At 39.0% G+C, this 16,302-nt stretch overlaps 1 protein-coding gene across 3 annotated transcripts in view; it reads right to left on the bottom strand.

Moving 5' to 3' along the window:
- Positions 1–85: 85 nt before the first annotated feature.
- The window catches only part of csnk1a1 (casein kinase 1, alpha 1), a gene marked incomplete at its 3' end in the record, with an annotated part of 29,541 nt that continues 13,324 nt past the window's right edge, over positions 86–16,302 (bottom strand). The window contains exons 5-11 of one of the 3 annotated variants that reach the window (XM_079671855.1): positions 9,754–9,837; positions 7,344–7,483; positions 7,147–7,225; positions 5,749–5,823; positions 5,560–5,666; positions 5,025–5,173; positions 86–765 (exon numbers count right to left, since the gene is read on the bottom strand). In XM_079671855.1, the coding sequence (XP_079527981.1) occupies positions 758–765; positions 5,025–5,173; positions 5,560–5,666; positions 5,749–5,823; positions 7,147–7,225; positions 7,344–7,483; positions 9,754–9,837 (642 nt within the window). Of the gene's footprint in view, positions 766–5,019; positions 5,174–5,559; positions 5,667–5,748; positions 5,824–7,146; positions 7,226–7,343; positions 7,484–9,753; positions 9,838–16,302 lie in introns of those variants that run through there. The other 2 variants (XM_079671857.1, XM_079671856.1) reach the window with 2 other exon arrangements.

The raw sequence follows: 16,302 nt of genomic DNA, 5'->3' as shown, positions 1-16,302 counted from the left end.
ATTCTTCCACATCATCTATTGATAACGAGTCACCTGCAGTTGTGACCCGTTACACTTGATAATGACATGTGCTTGGAAGTCTGAGTTATGTAATGTTTTTTATTGGTATTTTTGGAGAAGACCATTTTACAACAGATTTAATAATAATTCAGAGCTCTAAAGAGAGGGAGAGAGCCAGAGTATCATTCTACCATTGACTGTTGCCATCCGCTGCTTATATTGTAGACAGGCAAACTCCTAATCACCATAGGAAAACAAAAAGAAAACAAGAAAGAAAATCCAACATTTTGATTTTTTTTAAACAAAACAATTTTCATGTTTACATTTGCCTGGAAAGGAGGGAGTGAAAAAATTGAGTGAAGAGGGGAGAAGATGCTGAGAGGGTTCCACTGGGAGAGAAAAAAAGAGGGCCAGCTGACTATCTTCTTAACTTCAGTTTCCAAAGAAACCTTACAAAAAGTCAACAATGAAAGGAGGGCAGACAGGGATGGATGGGATGGGGGGGGGTCTGGGGCGGGGGCAGGGGGCTACAGCCTCCACATCCAAAAAAAACCTGCTTTTTCATTCTTCCTTTTCTTTCGGAGTGCAGAGTTTTATTATATATACATATGAATATATAGATGACACAGCTGACAAAGGCGTGTGTTAATCTATACATTTCCATTACATAGATAGTTATTATGGAAGGGGACACAGACTCTGTTTGTCGCTTGTCCAGGAAGAGAGACTTGTTGGTCCTGGTCATCTGCTGTGGGCCTCAGAAACCTACAGACACAGAGACACAGTTAGAACACACACACACTGCAGAGAACAGGATGCTACATTACAGCAGAGTGGAGAGGCTACAGAGGAGAAGAGTCCAGCTCATACAGTTCAGAACTCTACTCCTCTGCCAAGACCTGACCTGGGAGAGTCAAAGGCCCCAGAAATGCACTGAAGCATAAAAGGCAGATATACGAGTATAATAATAATACATGTTGTACAGCATGGCATTGTCTGCAATGACAATAAGGCAGAACACTCCGGTGTCTTCACTGGGAGGGACTTTGGCTGTGAGACTCACTTGCTATGATACAGGAATACAACCCGAGCAAAAAACGGCCAAAAACAGGTGAACTGTGTGAGCATTTGCACAAATAATGCAGAATGTGGCAGTCAGAAGCACACTGACGACAGAGGAGCCATGTCACAGGGACCCATCAGTTCTCCCTCTCACAGTCTTTCAGCAAGAGGAACATCGTGCTGCAACCAGGACGGGCTGTTTGGATAAACCACGTCAATTTCACTACTAAATTAGGCATATTGGAATCAGGTAGTTTAATGGTATAAATGAAACAGACCTGACCATTTTGAATTGTGATCAAACTAATAGAAAGATGGAACAACGCACAAGCTGAGACTACATGTGCATGTGCTCTGACCCCAGTGGCTCAGTGTCGTATGTATCAGTACACAGAGTATGTTTGACACACTCCCTTGGGTCAGGACATCAAACACTACGCTCTGATTAACTCCTGCAGTGCCCTGAAAGTGAACAGCATTTTTTAAATATACATTAGAAGGAATATAGCACAACATGGAAGTAAAGCAATATTCTTTTTGTTTACATTTAAAAATGCTAAACATTTATTGTGTGCCTAAATTCAATGAATAAGCCAGAGCAGCAGGTTAAGGTTCTGCCACTTTAAGACACACCCAGGGTGTGTGTGATTCACTCAGGTATGATAGGGTGTTCCCTCCGCTCAGCATTTTAAACATTGCATTCCCTCAAACACTTACTCAACCATTAATTCAATACATGTGACAAATGCCTGTTCATTATCTTGTGAACTGACAGCACTGTCGTGAAAACAAATAAGAATATGGCCTCTTAAGTATGTCAGTAAGTACCAACGGTTTGACGTGGGGATCATTTACCACAGGCTGCTGACTAATCTTGACATATCATGGTCATTATTGTTAGCAAAAATGCACTTTTTAAGTGGAGTGAGACGTGTTGGAACAGCTTCTGATGAGCCGGTACCTGGCAGCGCCGTGTGACGCTCCATCAGGACAACTGACTGACAGCAGGGAGAGGAGAGCAGAACAGGTTCAACAGGCCGTCTGAAAGATCATTCATCTACTTTCCATTACGTTTGTTTGGTTTCCGGACCACTGTCATATATTCCTTTAAAACGATTCAAGCTAGCATTCTATTGAAGCTAACTCATTACTTTCTGAACGTAAAAGAAAGTAAATAGACAGAAAAAGCTAAAAGTACGCAGCCATATTAATCAGTTGTGGTTTAGAGTGGTGGTATCTGGGAGCGTATAGGTGTCTCCAATTTATACATCTGCTTTTATGTCAGCTCTGTGATCAGATCTGTGTTGTTCTGTGCCAGTGCTGTCACTGCCCGCGTATTGGAAATGCAATATGATTTAATAAAAGAATAGATCATATAATCACTGAAAACAAAACATTACGTAAAATATTTATACAAAAAATGACATGTTACTGAACTGAAAGAGGAGGAAAAAAACAGTCAATGTAAGAACGACCTAAGATAATCTAGTACAGACGAGGTGAGCTCACATCGAAGACGCTGTGAAGTGGGGGAGGCTACTTTGGAAGTAGAAGTCTTATTCATTTAACATAACTTTATTTCATTAACACTTCTACTTGAAACACCCCGGCATTAAAAACTATTTCCTGTCCCCACAGGATGTTTTTCAGAGACTGGAAATGTGTGCTGCTCAGAGCCCCCCCTCTAGCTCTGTTCTATCACTCTGCAGTGCATCAACATTCTATCTGCAGCCCCTCTGCTGCAGCTTCAGTACCGGGGGAGAAGGGGACCTGAAGTCCACAGAGCTGCTCAGTCCCTGGTTAATGGTGTACCAAGTATCCACAGAAATGAAGGGGTGAGACAATTCTTTCAATACCAATTATTAGCAATCACAGAATCCGACCACCAATACTTGGAACTGACATACTGAACATTTGCATACAAAATGATAATATTAGATTTCAAGTTTTAACAATTAGAATGATAAAAACGTTGCAGCACTTAATTAAATGCATGCTTAAATATATATATATATATATTTTTAAAAAGGATAACTTTTTAGAGAGAGCCAATGTTTTTCCAAACTTATTTTATGTTTTGCAGACTGCCTTCCCAGGTGTAATATTCCATGCTGCACCTCACCACACCACAATGCCTTCACAAAGAGATATTCCTGCTGGTGGACGGGCTTGTTGAACTGAGTCTCTAAACACTCACTACAACTTTCCTTATGGCGAGTTATTATTGTTATTACAAGTAACTTAATGTATTTATCATTCTTTCCCCAAAAACACCCCGGGGCGGATTGATGTTTGCCACAAAGGAGAGTGAGAGTGGAGATAGTGACCTTCAGTCCAGCCCTGAGGAGCCAATACTCCTTGAGCCTCACCTGCATGACACCAGGTTCACCAACTCAAATCTAAGACTTTTTAAGACATTTTTGAGACCACTTTGAATAGAATTTAAGACCTATTTCACGACAAGAAAGTATGAAGGAAAATTGCTATGAAAGAAGAAATACGTCCCACAATTACTTACAAAGTAAATGTATTCATTTTCAACATAAGAACGATGACTGAACATAACAGCATAACAGTACAGAACTTTGTTAGCGTGTTAGACAAAAATTGTGTATGTGTCTCTGCGCGCGTGTGCGTTAGTGTGTGTGTGTGTGACAAGAGCTATCTTCAGAGCTCTGCTGCCTTGGCTACAATTTTTCATCGTTGCGGTTGTATGATTGGTGTTTAGCTACGGTATTTAGCGTCCACAGCCCCTCCGCTTTTAGCGTTGACATAGACCCGCACGGAGGTCCATTATCCCTGATGTTGTTGCGGGAGCTGCTGCACTAGCTAACGCTATATTTGCACAAAAAAACGCTACATTTCTTTGCAAAAGGTGCAGCGGGCTTCAAACACGTTCCCCTCCACTGGTTTCAACCAAGCACTACATTCTATGTTTTCCAACCAAATACGGTTGAACTTACGCTTCCCCATATTTATTTGTGATTAGAAGATACATGGTTTCTGACTGCTGCTAGCTGAAGCTTGGGGTTGCTAGGTTACTAGCTGGGTGTTCTCCGATAAGGGGCCGGGGAAAACAAAGTTAGTGATTACTGGTTCCATGTTGATTTATTTCAATACAAATTGTTGGGGGGAACTGAAAGGCTATTACCGTACTGGTTACTTTGCAGCCCGGACATTTCCCCCAAAACACATTTAGATGCTATCGCAACACAGAAGTACCTTTCAAATCCCATCATTTTTAAGACCTTTCTTATTTTTAAATCATATTTAAGACGTTTTAAGGCCTTAAATTAAATGTAAGACTTTTTAAGATTTGTATTACATTATTCAGGGTTCTTTATAAGAATCCTGAATAATGTTGCGGTCAAATACACAAGGGTTGAGAGAGGAAGGAAGCGGAAAGAATAGGTCTTTAACAAGCTCCAGTTTAGAGAGGAAATGTTAATAAAGACAGACTGCAGAAGGGTCAGAGGAGTGTTGGGAAGTTGGTCAGCATTAAAACAGTGTGGTAACAAAGAGCCTGTTTTCCAACCCCAACAAAAGGAACGGAATAGCATGGCAACAAAGTTAGTAGTCAAATTCCCCAAGGACGTGCTTGCTTCTGCAAGACAGACCAATTGTATTAAATTGTTTTATTTGGGATGTTCTGTTCTTTAAAAAAGGTGCCTCCTAAAAGTTGTAATACTGTTTGGCTTGATTATTCAAAAAGGAATAATTAGCTACTTTTGCTTTTTTGTTCAAATTTGGTGTTTTACTCTTTTAAAAAATAAATTAAAAAAGGGCACTAGGGTGTGGGTTAGGATATAAAACAGTATCTAAAGTACTCCCTTTTTACTAAACTGAATATATATATATATATATATATATATATATATATATATATATATATATATATATATATATATATATATGAGCAATTGGTGTCTGTAATAAACGTCGCTTGGCTGTTTGCTACTAACCTTTCATGTTAGGCTTGGGTTTGTCAGTTTGCTTGCCTGTGGGGGTTTGTGCCTGCTGGCCCTGGCCCCCGGAGGAGGCCCCCTGCTGGGCTGCTTTCTGTTTCAGCATGGTCCAGTCAAATGTGTAGTCATACTGGTGGTTCAGAGTCCTTCAGAAATAAAATGGAAACACAATGCCAGCACAATATTAACAACAGTCAGCTGCTTGAAGGGGAGGAAGTCCTTAAGAATAGCAGGAAGAAAAACACAGAATATGGTGAAAGAATAGAAACTGTTCTGCACTCAATGAAGCTTCATTTGTTCATGTATACTACATAAATCATAGACCAAGACATATGCATTTATTAGCTGTGACGGCATCATTTTATCCAGCACAAATTATGGACTGATGCTGCCTTTAGTGAATATTTGACTAATTTGTTTACAATTAATTTTGTCCGAAGTGGTCCCGAAGACTGACCTGCATCAACCCTGGTATCAAGACATGCCATAGCAAAAATGGCCTTTTCCTTGTGTATATGTAGAATGTGCTTACCTGAAAAGGATGCGGAACAGTTGGCGCAGGTACATGTAGTCTGGAGCCTCCTCAAAGCGTAAGCCGCGGCAGTAGTTCAGATACATAGCAAACTCAGCTGGGAAACCCTGAAAACATCAAGTCATACATTGAGTTGTGTGAATGTGGCGGAGGAACTTTTATCACGCTCCATGATCGACATGTTCTTACCTTACAGAGGACCTCAACAGGGGTGGACATCTTCTTCTCAGAGATTTTCTCATACTTTTGCTTCTTTGTGGCAGCCTGACAAATAGACACAACATTAACAACGCTCCTAGAGACATTCTACGATAAATGCAGTATGAGCTACTATTGCAGCAGAGCAACAATCAGGTTTGCCCCACAGGTCTTTGGTTGCTGTTCCTCAGCAAGGCAGGTTTATTTACACAGCACATTTCAAAATAGGCAAGTGCTCTACAAAAACAATCAAATAAAAAAAACCTGTAGTAACAATTGTGCTCATTGGCATAAACATTCTATAATGGGAACGCTGTGTTGTCCAAATAGCATATTTTCAGTATCCACATTGTATTTCATCAGAAGTATAACTGCCCTCCTCTTCTGATCGCACATCAAGTGGACCAGTACCCATATTCACAAAAGACTGTCTAAACCAGTGGTTCTCAACTGGTCAGGCCTCGGGACCCACTTTTTCCTTAGTCAATAGATCGCGACCCGAAATTTTGAACCACTCTAATCTATTCAACAAAAAATCGTGCAGTAATATATATTCTTTTCAGCATTATTAATTAAAGTAAAGTACAGTGCATATATCCCTTCACAGAACTACAGTATGCTTTTAAATAAGGTTTAATGAGTTGATGGAATCAAAACTGAACTGTATAACATAAAAAGGCACACGTGCTGAAAACCCAACCCCAGAAGGGGGGTCTGGGGGGATTCTCCCCCAGGAGATTTTTTGAAATACTAACATATAAAATACCCATTCTGGTACTCTCTTGAGAAGAAAATAAATATATCTATTGCTACCCGACATATTAATAAAATGTATGCCATTGTTTGTTTTTCACTTTGTTCTGACAGCTTGCTGCTCCACTCAGTATACTATAAAGAGTTCTACCGCAAAGTTATTCTCAATGGAGACTTCCGGCAACAATCTTGATTCTGATCAAAGGCCAGAAGACTCGGAAAAACATCAGCAAAATGTTTTATTGAGAAGATGATCACTACGTGACAGAAGTTTTCAAAACCGTTCATGGTCCCCGGTACTTCGAGTCCAACGCCAACTGCATGCACAGCGTTAGAAAATCGGGCCTTCAAAATAAATGTTGGACTTCCCTCCCCCAAAAAAAAGGAAATATATATTTTTTTCGTCTTTACTCACACATCTGCAACCCACTCGAAACGGGTCCGCGACCCACTTTTGGATCGCGACCCACCAGTTGAGAACCACTGGTCTAAACAGTGTGCCACAAAGAGTTCATGATGATCATTTACATGTCCAACCAAATAAAGCTAAACTTGAAAAGGCACCACACAAAAAGACAATCAAAACATTCTGAGAATACAGGTGAGTATTACTTCCAGTCAGTGATGTTTCCATACCTTTAATCCCTGCCACGGCAGACTGGTTCTGTTGAAGTACATCAGCACGTAGCCCAGCGATTCCATGTCATCACGGCGGCTGCATACAGAAATAACGTTAGACGCTGAGAACAAAAGCAGGGCATAGCTGCATATATTTACATTCATCTTTTCAGAAAAGTAGATTGAGAGTCAAATATTCAAACATGTGCACAGACCTCTGTTCAATGCCCAGATGTGCGTTGATGGAGGCGTAGCGGGCTGTGCCAGTCAAGTTCTTGTCTTCTCTGTAGGGGATGTGTTGCCGTGTTCGGTTGTCTCGGTACTTCTTCGCCAAGCCAAAGTCAATAAGGAACAACTGAGAGAGGGAGAGAACACATGCTGGTTATCCATCACAGACTTCACACTGACAAATGACAATGCTCATGTTCATCAAATATGGAGATGCACTATATTAAATAGGGTCCTTATATTCAAAAACAGACAATTAGCAGAGTCCTGCTTTTAAAATATGAATGTTGAAAACTATGACCAACTGCATTGATTGAGGAGATCCGAGTTCCATGCAGAGGGGGAATACGTGTCATAACAAACACACCTGGCATAGCTTCAGTGTGGTGAGAAAGGCCTGACGCCATAGAGAAACTAGCCAACAGACACCTGTTTAACTCCTGTATATTATTTTATATAACTTTTTTGATTTAACCTCTTGATATTTCTTACAAAAAGTATTCATAATGAAGTTACCACAGATGTTGTTATGTTATGAGAGCATATTTTCTTGTGTTAAATCACATGTTGTCAATCAAAATTAAACGTCTGTAATTCATAATGTAATGGCTCATACAATAAAGAACGGGACACATTCGAGTTATTATCGGTGACTATATACAAGTGGAACACTTCATGAGTATGCAGACCAAAAATAAACATAACCAGTCCAACCTCACCATGCATGAATATTTACTGCTAATATGAACATCCAGACAACAAGGCTATTAAGGGGTTTACAGGAAACACAAATGACCATGTGAAACAAGTAGCAAAATTATCTGTTTCAGCAATGCAAGAGTTCAACAGGGCAGAAACTGGCAGACTGTGGGCTCTTTGTGCCGTCCTGTGTAGGCCTATCCATCTTCATACAACCAACAAGATTTGAAATAAGCCCTATAATCCATATCGCTCTTTGCCAGAGCTGTAACTCTTTAAACCTACGTGTTGCTGGTGTAATTAAAGTAAAAGAAACACACCTCACCAGGTCAAACTCATTCCATGACTAATGTCACACACCACCCTCCAGGTTTGAGTTTGTTCAGAATGCAGTTTTTGGTCACTATAGACCCAAAAGATCTCCAAACACTTCAATCCGAATGTAGCGCATACGGAGGTGAGACATGTGGAAGGTTTTATTCATCTTACAAACAAGTCTTTTAATCATTTGAATAGTATTCGCCATTTGTTTTCAAATGTTTGCAGAGCAGATCTTGAACATTAAGGTATTCTCATACAATCCTGACACCGGGGCTTCTATAGACATTCAATCCAAGGACAGAATACATATTGATGTGATATCCTACACTGAGTCGGGAGGCAGTAAAACCAAAGATTTACAACCCAATCAGGTACAAGGGAAAACAACCATGAGTGACACGGAAGATGACAAATCTATTTTTGTCCAACTATATGCAATAGCAACTTACACAATGTCTCAAGACAAACCGGTCAAGGTCCCCCTCCTCCCCTGATCACCTCAAACACATCGACATACGATCAAATATATTACAATGATCACATTAATCATTATTGATGATGCTAGCAAAACCAGGCTGGCAGTGGAATAAACAAAGTAGGAGTTTTTCTGTGAAGGTTTTTCTTTAACGAGCAAAATTGACAGTTTAAATCCGACTTTGCAGTAGTCGTGTATCCTAGTGACTCGCATGGAACATTCACCTTCTTAAAAATAATTTATATTTTTAGGCCGATAAGCAAAATGTGGACATATTTTATATAAACGGACTATTTATTTTACTTTAAATATAACAATTGAAGTGATACATTTGACTTTGTGGTATAGGTGTCTTATAACATTGTTATTTGCAGAGCTTTTCTGTCCATCCTTTTGGAGTGGAAGCATCCTGCTTATGCATTGAACCCTCTGCTTGCCAATTAAACATCAGTTCTGGGAGAAACAGGGTTAAGTCAAACAGTCTCCAATCTAATGATACAAGGATCAGGTTCAATCAAGCTCAATCCTGCCTCAAATCTGAGATTAGGTTTGAATGACTATATATAGCCAATCATTGCACTCGACTTGAAGATCCTTTCATTACCATCAGGAACAACACATTACAGAGACAACAGGAAGCCATTTGAGCAATGATTCAAGGGACTGGGACCATATATTATTACAAATAAAAACAGCAGCTACTCCCTAGGCCAAGCTAGGAAATGTTGTTTCCTTCTCCCACTGTAATGAAGTGAATACTGGGTGGGAGTACATACATTGGGTATTATGAGTGTAATATGGGTGCTGGTGGTCTGACTCACTCTAAACCTGTGTATTTAGGTATGATTGCAAAGCAAACAACTGCTGTAGTGAGGCAGCTGGTGTTGTGGTAAAGGTCACACCTGGTTTAATCCTGAGAAAGGTGGGTCCTGAGAAGAGCTAACAGCCAAGCTTCTTTTCCTCTTCCCCACTGACGAGTCTAAACACTAGGGCAGACAGTAGAGGGGCAGGGGTCAAAATCACAGCCTCTATCCACCTTCAGTCACAGTAAGCATGAGTACAACAGGCACTTCTGGTTGCACCCACATGGTTTTCTCCCATTGTTACAACTAACAGTGTCCTGTACAGCTAGGATAGGCTGGAACTACATAGGCAAACAAATCCAGTTTAAATCTTTGTGGTACAGATGTGATCAGTCAGGCCATCAGTCTAGAAGAAACCACATGACTGTGGATTTCTTCTGTCAGGACAACCGCAGTAAGATCAACCCTGTACAACAAGCCATTAGTGTCTCTGGAAACATGGAGATAACTTCAATATTATGTCTGACAGTGACTATAAACGCCAGTGCAGACAGGCAACACCATGGCTTAGAAAAAGACCTGGGGAGCGAGGGGGTTTGGGCAGAAGATTGTAAAGGGCCCATGGTAGTCCATCTTCCACCAATTCACCCTGGAGAGTGAAGTGGATATCATCTGAACCAAGGCGTTCACAGGACAACAGTAACATGGGGAGTTGTTGTCTCTTCAATCATATGCAGCTAAACAGATATTGGGGTTAGGTCTGTACTAGAGTTGAGTTAGTATTGGAAAAAAAGTGTATGGTGAGCCAGCTATTAATTGTGACATTAAATAGTACCTATATCGCATTAAGATTCATCTAAAGAACTTCTTCTGATCAACTTTTTTAGATCGAACATCTCCAACTCTTTCCTATCCGTCACTATGTTGGACGAAAGTTCCAGGCATATGGTTAGCTGTCATATTGGGATATTTTTCGCAGCAAAGCATTTAAGAAAACAAGTATTTTCACTCATATTCTGTGCTGGAGCAGAATTTACTACCAACATTAATTTAGGTATCGTGAAACAACTGTATCCAAACAGCAGCAGTCCCCGCTCTACAAAGACAAGCTTGTACTCCACATTAGTACTTTTCTTTACCAAACAAAACAAACCGGAAACGTTTTGGTCCTAGCACTGGTCTGGGGCACGGTTGATCAGTTTTAAGAGACAACATGAACCAGTTTGACACTGCAAGCACGTGACTCAAGTCATAGTCAGCCATAGAATAACCTGAACCAGATGTGTTCATGATACAATCAAAGTATACGAGTAAATGTTATCGTACAAAAAGTGCTCACTCAACATATAACATTAAACTATTAAACACTTGAGATTAAAAACATGACATGGTAATGAACAGCATCACTTGGTCCTAAGCACATCATTATCAGCACATGTTGACATTAATTATTTTATGACTAGTTTATCAGCTAAAGCTACAGACTTGTTTCGTGAAGATTCTTAGATCTAAAAAAATCTATTTTCAAAGACTCGAAAAAACGAGTACATTACAATGCACAAGCGGGAAATCATGCTCCTGTATCATTTGTAGAATAATCAATAGTCTAACCGGTTGATGGTGGATGAGATACAGTGCCAACAGTACTGTGTGGGTACGGAGGGTTAAAATTCCACACTGCCTTTGTAACAGTAATCAGAAAAAACAAACTGCGCACGCTAGGGAAGATTGCCAGCACAATTCCTGTGTGTGTTTTTGTTCAGGTACTTCATACAGATCTGTCTCCCGCCCACCTGCAAGAAGAGAGAACATTCCTGCCGGAATTCTGAAATGTTAACGGCCACATTCGACACAAAAAAAGAAGCATCAGATCTTTATTGCTAATCAAACCAAACCATTAGCTGACTGTACTGCTCCCTCAAAAAAAAGACACCTTGTTTAATTTCTACAATATACATAGACAGAGCTAATGCTCCCAAAACATCATGGCCAACAAATGCTTAAATTGTCTATATAATATTAGATGCTTATTGGGTTTTTTGGTCTGGAGTCCCGATTTCCCAATGTTCACTACTGTAGAAAACTGGGTTCCATCAAGTTTCTTCTGATTTCAGGCATCAACCTGGTACAGAAGTATTAGATCTTGTTACATCCTTTGAACAGAAACACAAAGCTGTCAAAGAAAAACGACCAGCAACAACATCCTGATCGAATGCTTGTCATGGCCTCAGGTCTAATGTGAACCGTCCCTTGAACACACAGTAAGCTCCGATTTGCTTTAAGATTAACTTCTCTCTACTGTACAACAAAATAAAATAAGAGGGAATGTACTTTTTTCTACCCAACTGTAATGTTAACCATCTGTCAAATGTGAACAGAATAATCATAATTATTTAGTTAATGTATATTTTAAGTTTTTCACTTTGGTCTAAACCCTCCCTCACAAGAAATGAACATTTGTAGCAAGGTAAAGCAGGACAAATCAGAGGAGGTGTGCAGCAGAGTTCACATCATGCGTCTTTGGGTCAAGAAAAGCGCTATATAAATCCCATTTATTATTACATCATGTGAAAGTTGCTACAACATACATGCCATTCTTTAACTCTACCAGACGTTAGGGCAGCTCAATTAATCATATTTTAAATCGCAATTACGATTATGGCTTGCAACAATTACGAAAACAACGTAATCGAAATAAAACAATTATTTTTTTATTATTATTTTTTTTTTTATTATTGGTTTTTCTGTTGAGTTATTCTTAAATTTTAGGGTAATCAACTGTTAAAAACATACTGTTAAAAAAAAAAATCTCCAATAAATTGATGTTTTCAAAGTAAATGGATAATCGTTTTTAATAATCGTGATATCAATTATTAACCCAAATAATCGAGATTATGATTTTTGCCATAATCGAGCAGCCCTACCAGACGTTGTCTGTCTGCAAGGGCTCCATATAATACGAACAGGATCATATAATTTCAGGCAACTATGAATACATACCTCACACCAGAAGAACAAATGACATCACAAAATGACAGAAAGAAAATTAAATGCAACTTTTATGTATTTTATTTAAGTTTTATAATTTCGCCGTCTGAATGACTTTAAAGTTACGTCAGACTGCCCTCAGTCAGTATGCTAGTCCTTCAAAATGAAGGTATGTCAATATTAAAAACAGTAACGCAACACCTTCCAGTTACCGAGCAACACAAACACCGGAAACTGCCATCAGTGCATCTCACCTTATTGTCGATGGCGGTAAATAGGGCTTACCACCATGCCGAGGAATCGGTTCATCCCTAGTTATAAACATCTTACAATAGGGATTTATGGAGGCATTTAGTGTGGAACGGCTTAAAGAGTCATTCTACCCAAATAACATCTATTTTCGTAGTTGGAGCACTATCAAATCAAATACTAACAAAACATTTTTTCACATGAACAAATGGGTGTAACTAAATTATCCTTTACACTAGGAGACTGCTATCAATCCTCTGACGCCTGCTTTTGGATAAAGAAATTAAAATAAACTGTCCGCCATGACCATCCATGAATATTTGAGTTAATACATTTGCCATGCAAAAAGGGCAAACCTTCATTTAGCTTTACACATCTACAATTGACAGCTGAATGTTAAAATAGAACTATGTCCCTTTAATGACTGTTTCGGTAGTTGTTAGCTTGAAAACATAAGAGTTCCATCTAATAATTCAAATAATAATAATTTCTATAGCGCTTTTCCTGGTGCTCAAAGCACTTTACAAGCAAGTAAAGAAGAAACTAAATAACAAAAAAAGTTAAAAGTGCTAAGCTAGGTGGAATAAGGGCGAGGGGTTAGTGGATTAGGAGTTGAAGGCAAGAGTGAAAAGGTGAGTTTTGAGGGATTGTTGGAATGATGTGAGAGTGTAGGCAGATCTGACGTGGCTGGGGAGGGAGTTCCAGAGTGAGGGGGAAGCTGCAGCAAAGGCCTCTGCAATCGAAAAACGAATTCTACTTGGTTCCAATCGATCAAAGTTCTACCGGCAAAGCGCCAATCATGCACCTTTACAAGTCAAATGAGCTCCGTTTCACCTCTGTGCTGGGGTTAGTGTTGGTTTACAGTTGGTGTATCTTGCCAACCTCTCAAGAACCCATTTACTTTCCATCAACTAAAGCCCAATAGTTTCAACATCATGACTTCACCACTAAGCTCTTTTTACCACCATCAAGGAGCATCTGCGTTACATGACGAAACATTAGTGACAGACCACTCCAGGGATTGGTAATGCCGTTAAATCCTAGTCGCAAACCATTAGCCACTTATTTGATCTTGTTGCTACAACTACAACTACATTCGGCTCTTGTCATACTCCCCATGAACGGTTGCTTACATAAATCCTACCCCATCTTCTGACGTAAGCCTCGAGGCTCTCTTGCCCGAGTTAAATCATTTTTTTAAGGCCAGAATTCAGCGTCACTGCAGTGGAAACACGTAAAACAGTTTGCAAACAGTCTCTAGCTCTGAACCATCCCTGAAACTGCCTGGAAGAAAAGGGTTTCAGCGTTCAGAGTGTAAGGAAGATTCAAAATGAGGTTGAACTGCTACAGAGCTGTGGTTAAACGCGCTGAAAAGTTGATATTTTACCTTTCAATACCCCAACTCATTTTATTCATAAATTTATTCAGACATTGTAAATAACCTCCTGACAGATGCAAGTTGAGTCGTTTGAAAAGAGAAAAATATGTTTTAGTTTAGTTTTTATTAAAGACAAGTAGGTTGTAGTGGTTCAAAGATCATAAAACATTGTTCTACTAACTAGTTGCTTAACATTTGTAAAACCCTAAGCAAACTATCTACAACTGTTGATTGCGTCTGTAGAGCTCCTAACTTTACAAACATTAACCGATGATAGAGAATACATTCAAATGTAAGACTGATAGCAATAAGACATTTGTGAGAACAAAAAGTGTGAAATATGGAAGCAGAAAGAGACAAGAAGTCCAATAGTTAGAATAGCAGCAAGATGGACAGCAGCAAACAAAGAAGGAACAAAGCCTAAAATAAAAGACAAAAAGCATCAGAAGAAATATCAATGTAATTGTTTGAATTGCATTGTTAGTTCAACTTAAGCCTGGCTTGAACACTTTGATTCCACTTGTGCCTAAAATAAAACATGTTACTAAATTGTTTTCCATAACCCAGTATTACTCTACTAAACAAACACTAGTTATCATTTGTGCCTTTAAGGTACAAAAACTAGAAGTTTAATAATGATATTAACAAAATAGGTTAACAAAGATTTGGTTGATAATACATTGACAAAAATAAATAAACAGCTGTGTGTAGCTTAAAGGTTTTACCTCAAGTTGATATGTTTGTTAAAGCTAGCCTGACATTTTTTATATAAACAAAGACATAAGCTAAAGTCATCTTTGAAAGTTTCAAACAATACCATTCATTTTTATGCAAAAACTAACTTTTCAAAACTATTATTATTAATCATTTTTGTTATTCAAAATGTCATGTGGTGCTACTGTCGAACCTTGACTGCTGTGCGGAAATCTGATTTAAATGACCTTATATCTGAGACCAAATTAATGAGCTGCCTTAAGTGTTGTAGTGCCGTACAAAACAAAAACATTTGTTTTAATATTTCAATCATAATAATCAAATATCCTTTGACCAATGATTTTGTTTTGTTTTTAAATATCATGTCAAGAAAATCACAATTTTGAGACTTTTTCTTGAATGATTGCAGAAGACTGCAGAAAGAGAAGTGTAAAATGAAAATGCCTGTGTTACATCTGAGGAAACCGCTTCCACAGAGGAAGGCCCAGACAGAGTTTTAAAAGATGAAGACACTCAGCCTAAGAGAAAACTTTAAGACAAAGGCAGGCAAGAAACTTTTAGCCGAGAGAGAGCCAACTCAGGGCTCGACATTATAAATGGCCCCCTGGCCCGGAAGCACTATTTAGACACCCCAGGCCAGCATAACGTACTTTCGACTTGCCCGCTCGGGCCACAAAAAATATTGCTTTTTTAAAAAAAAACAATCTTCAACTAAAAGAAAGTCACCGGAGGAGTTAAAAGGAGAGTGACAGGGAGCATGAGAAGAGAAAGTTTCAGCCACACTGGCTTGATCGATGGAGTTGGCTTCAATAGAGTGGTGAAGTGACGTGTCCTAAAACCCTTTTATAATTTTCTATCGATCAGATTTATGATTCGAAAATTATAAAAGTAGGGTAGAAATTTGGATATTATCCGGCTGAACAAAACGTGCATTTATCAAACAGGTTTGTTTTCCACAGACCTTATTTCCAGCTATTTTCCAAAATCCTGTGGAGAAATCCCATTGCTGGGAACCAGCAGCTTACTTCCTGGTTTTAGGACGCGTCACCGGACTGCACCTCTCTATATGATGCCAATATAAACAAGGTCTTCTGTCGGCTCTGTACATCAATGCCGACAAGTGAAGAGTAGACAATATAAAGGTATTGGTGAAATGTCCCAATAGTTTAGAATAATGAAGGTTCTAATCTAATCTATTACATAGCCATTACATGTCTAACTCCTGATAATGACAGGAAGGCAGAAAGCGCATTATACAAATAATAATACTCATAATAATAACAGACATTTTTTAACAATGACCACAATATCATTATTTT

The sequence above is a fragment of the Notothenia rossii genome (assembly GCF_949606895.1).
Source record: "Notothenia rossii genome assembly, chromosome: 3".
In the NCBI taxonomy this organism is placed as follows: Eukaryota; Metazoa; Chordata; class Actinopteri; order Perciformes; family Nototheniidae; genus Notothenia; species Notothenia rossii.
This window is presented reverse-complemented; position numbering and strand designations above follow the sequence as displayed.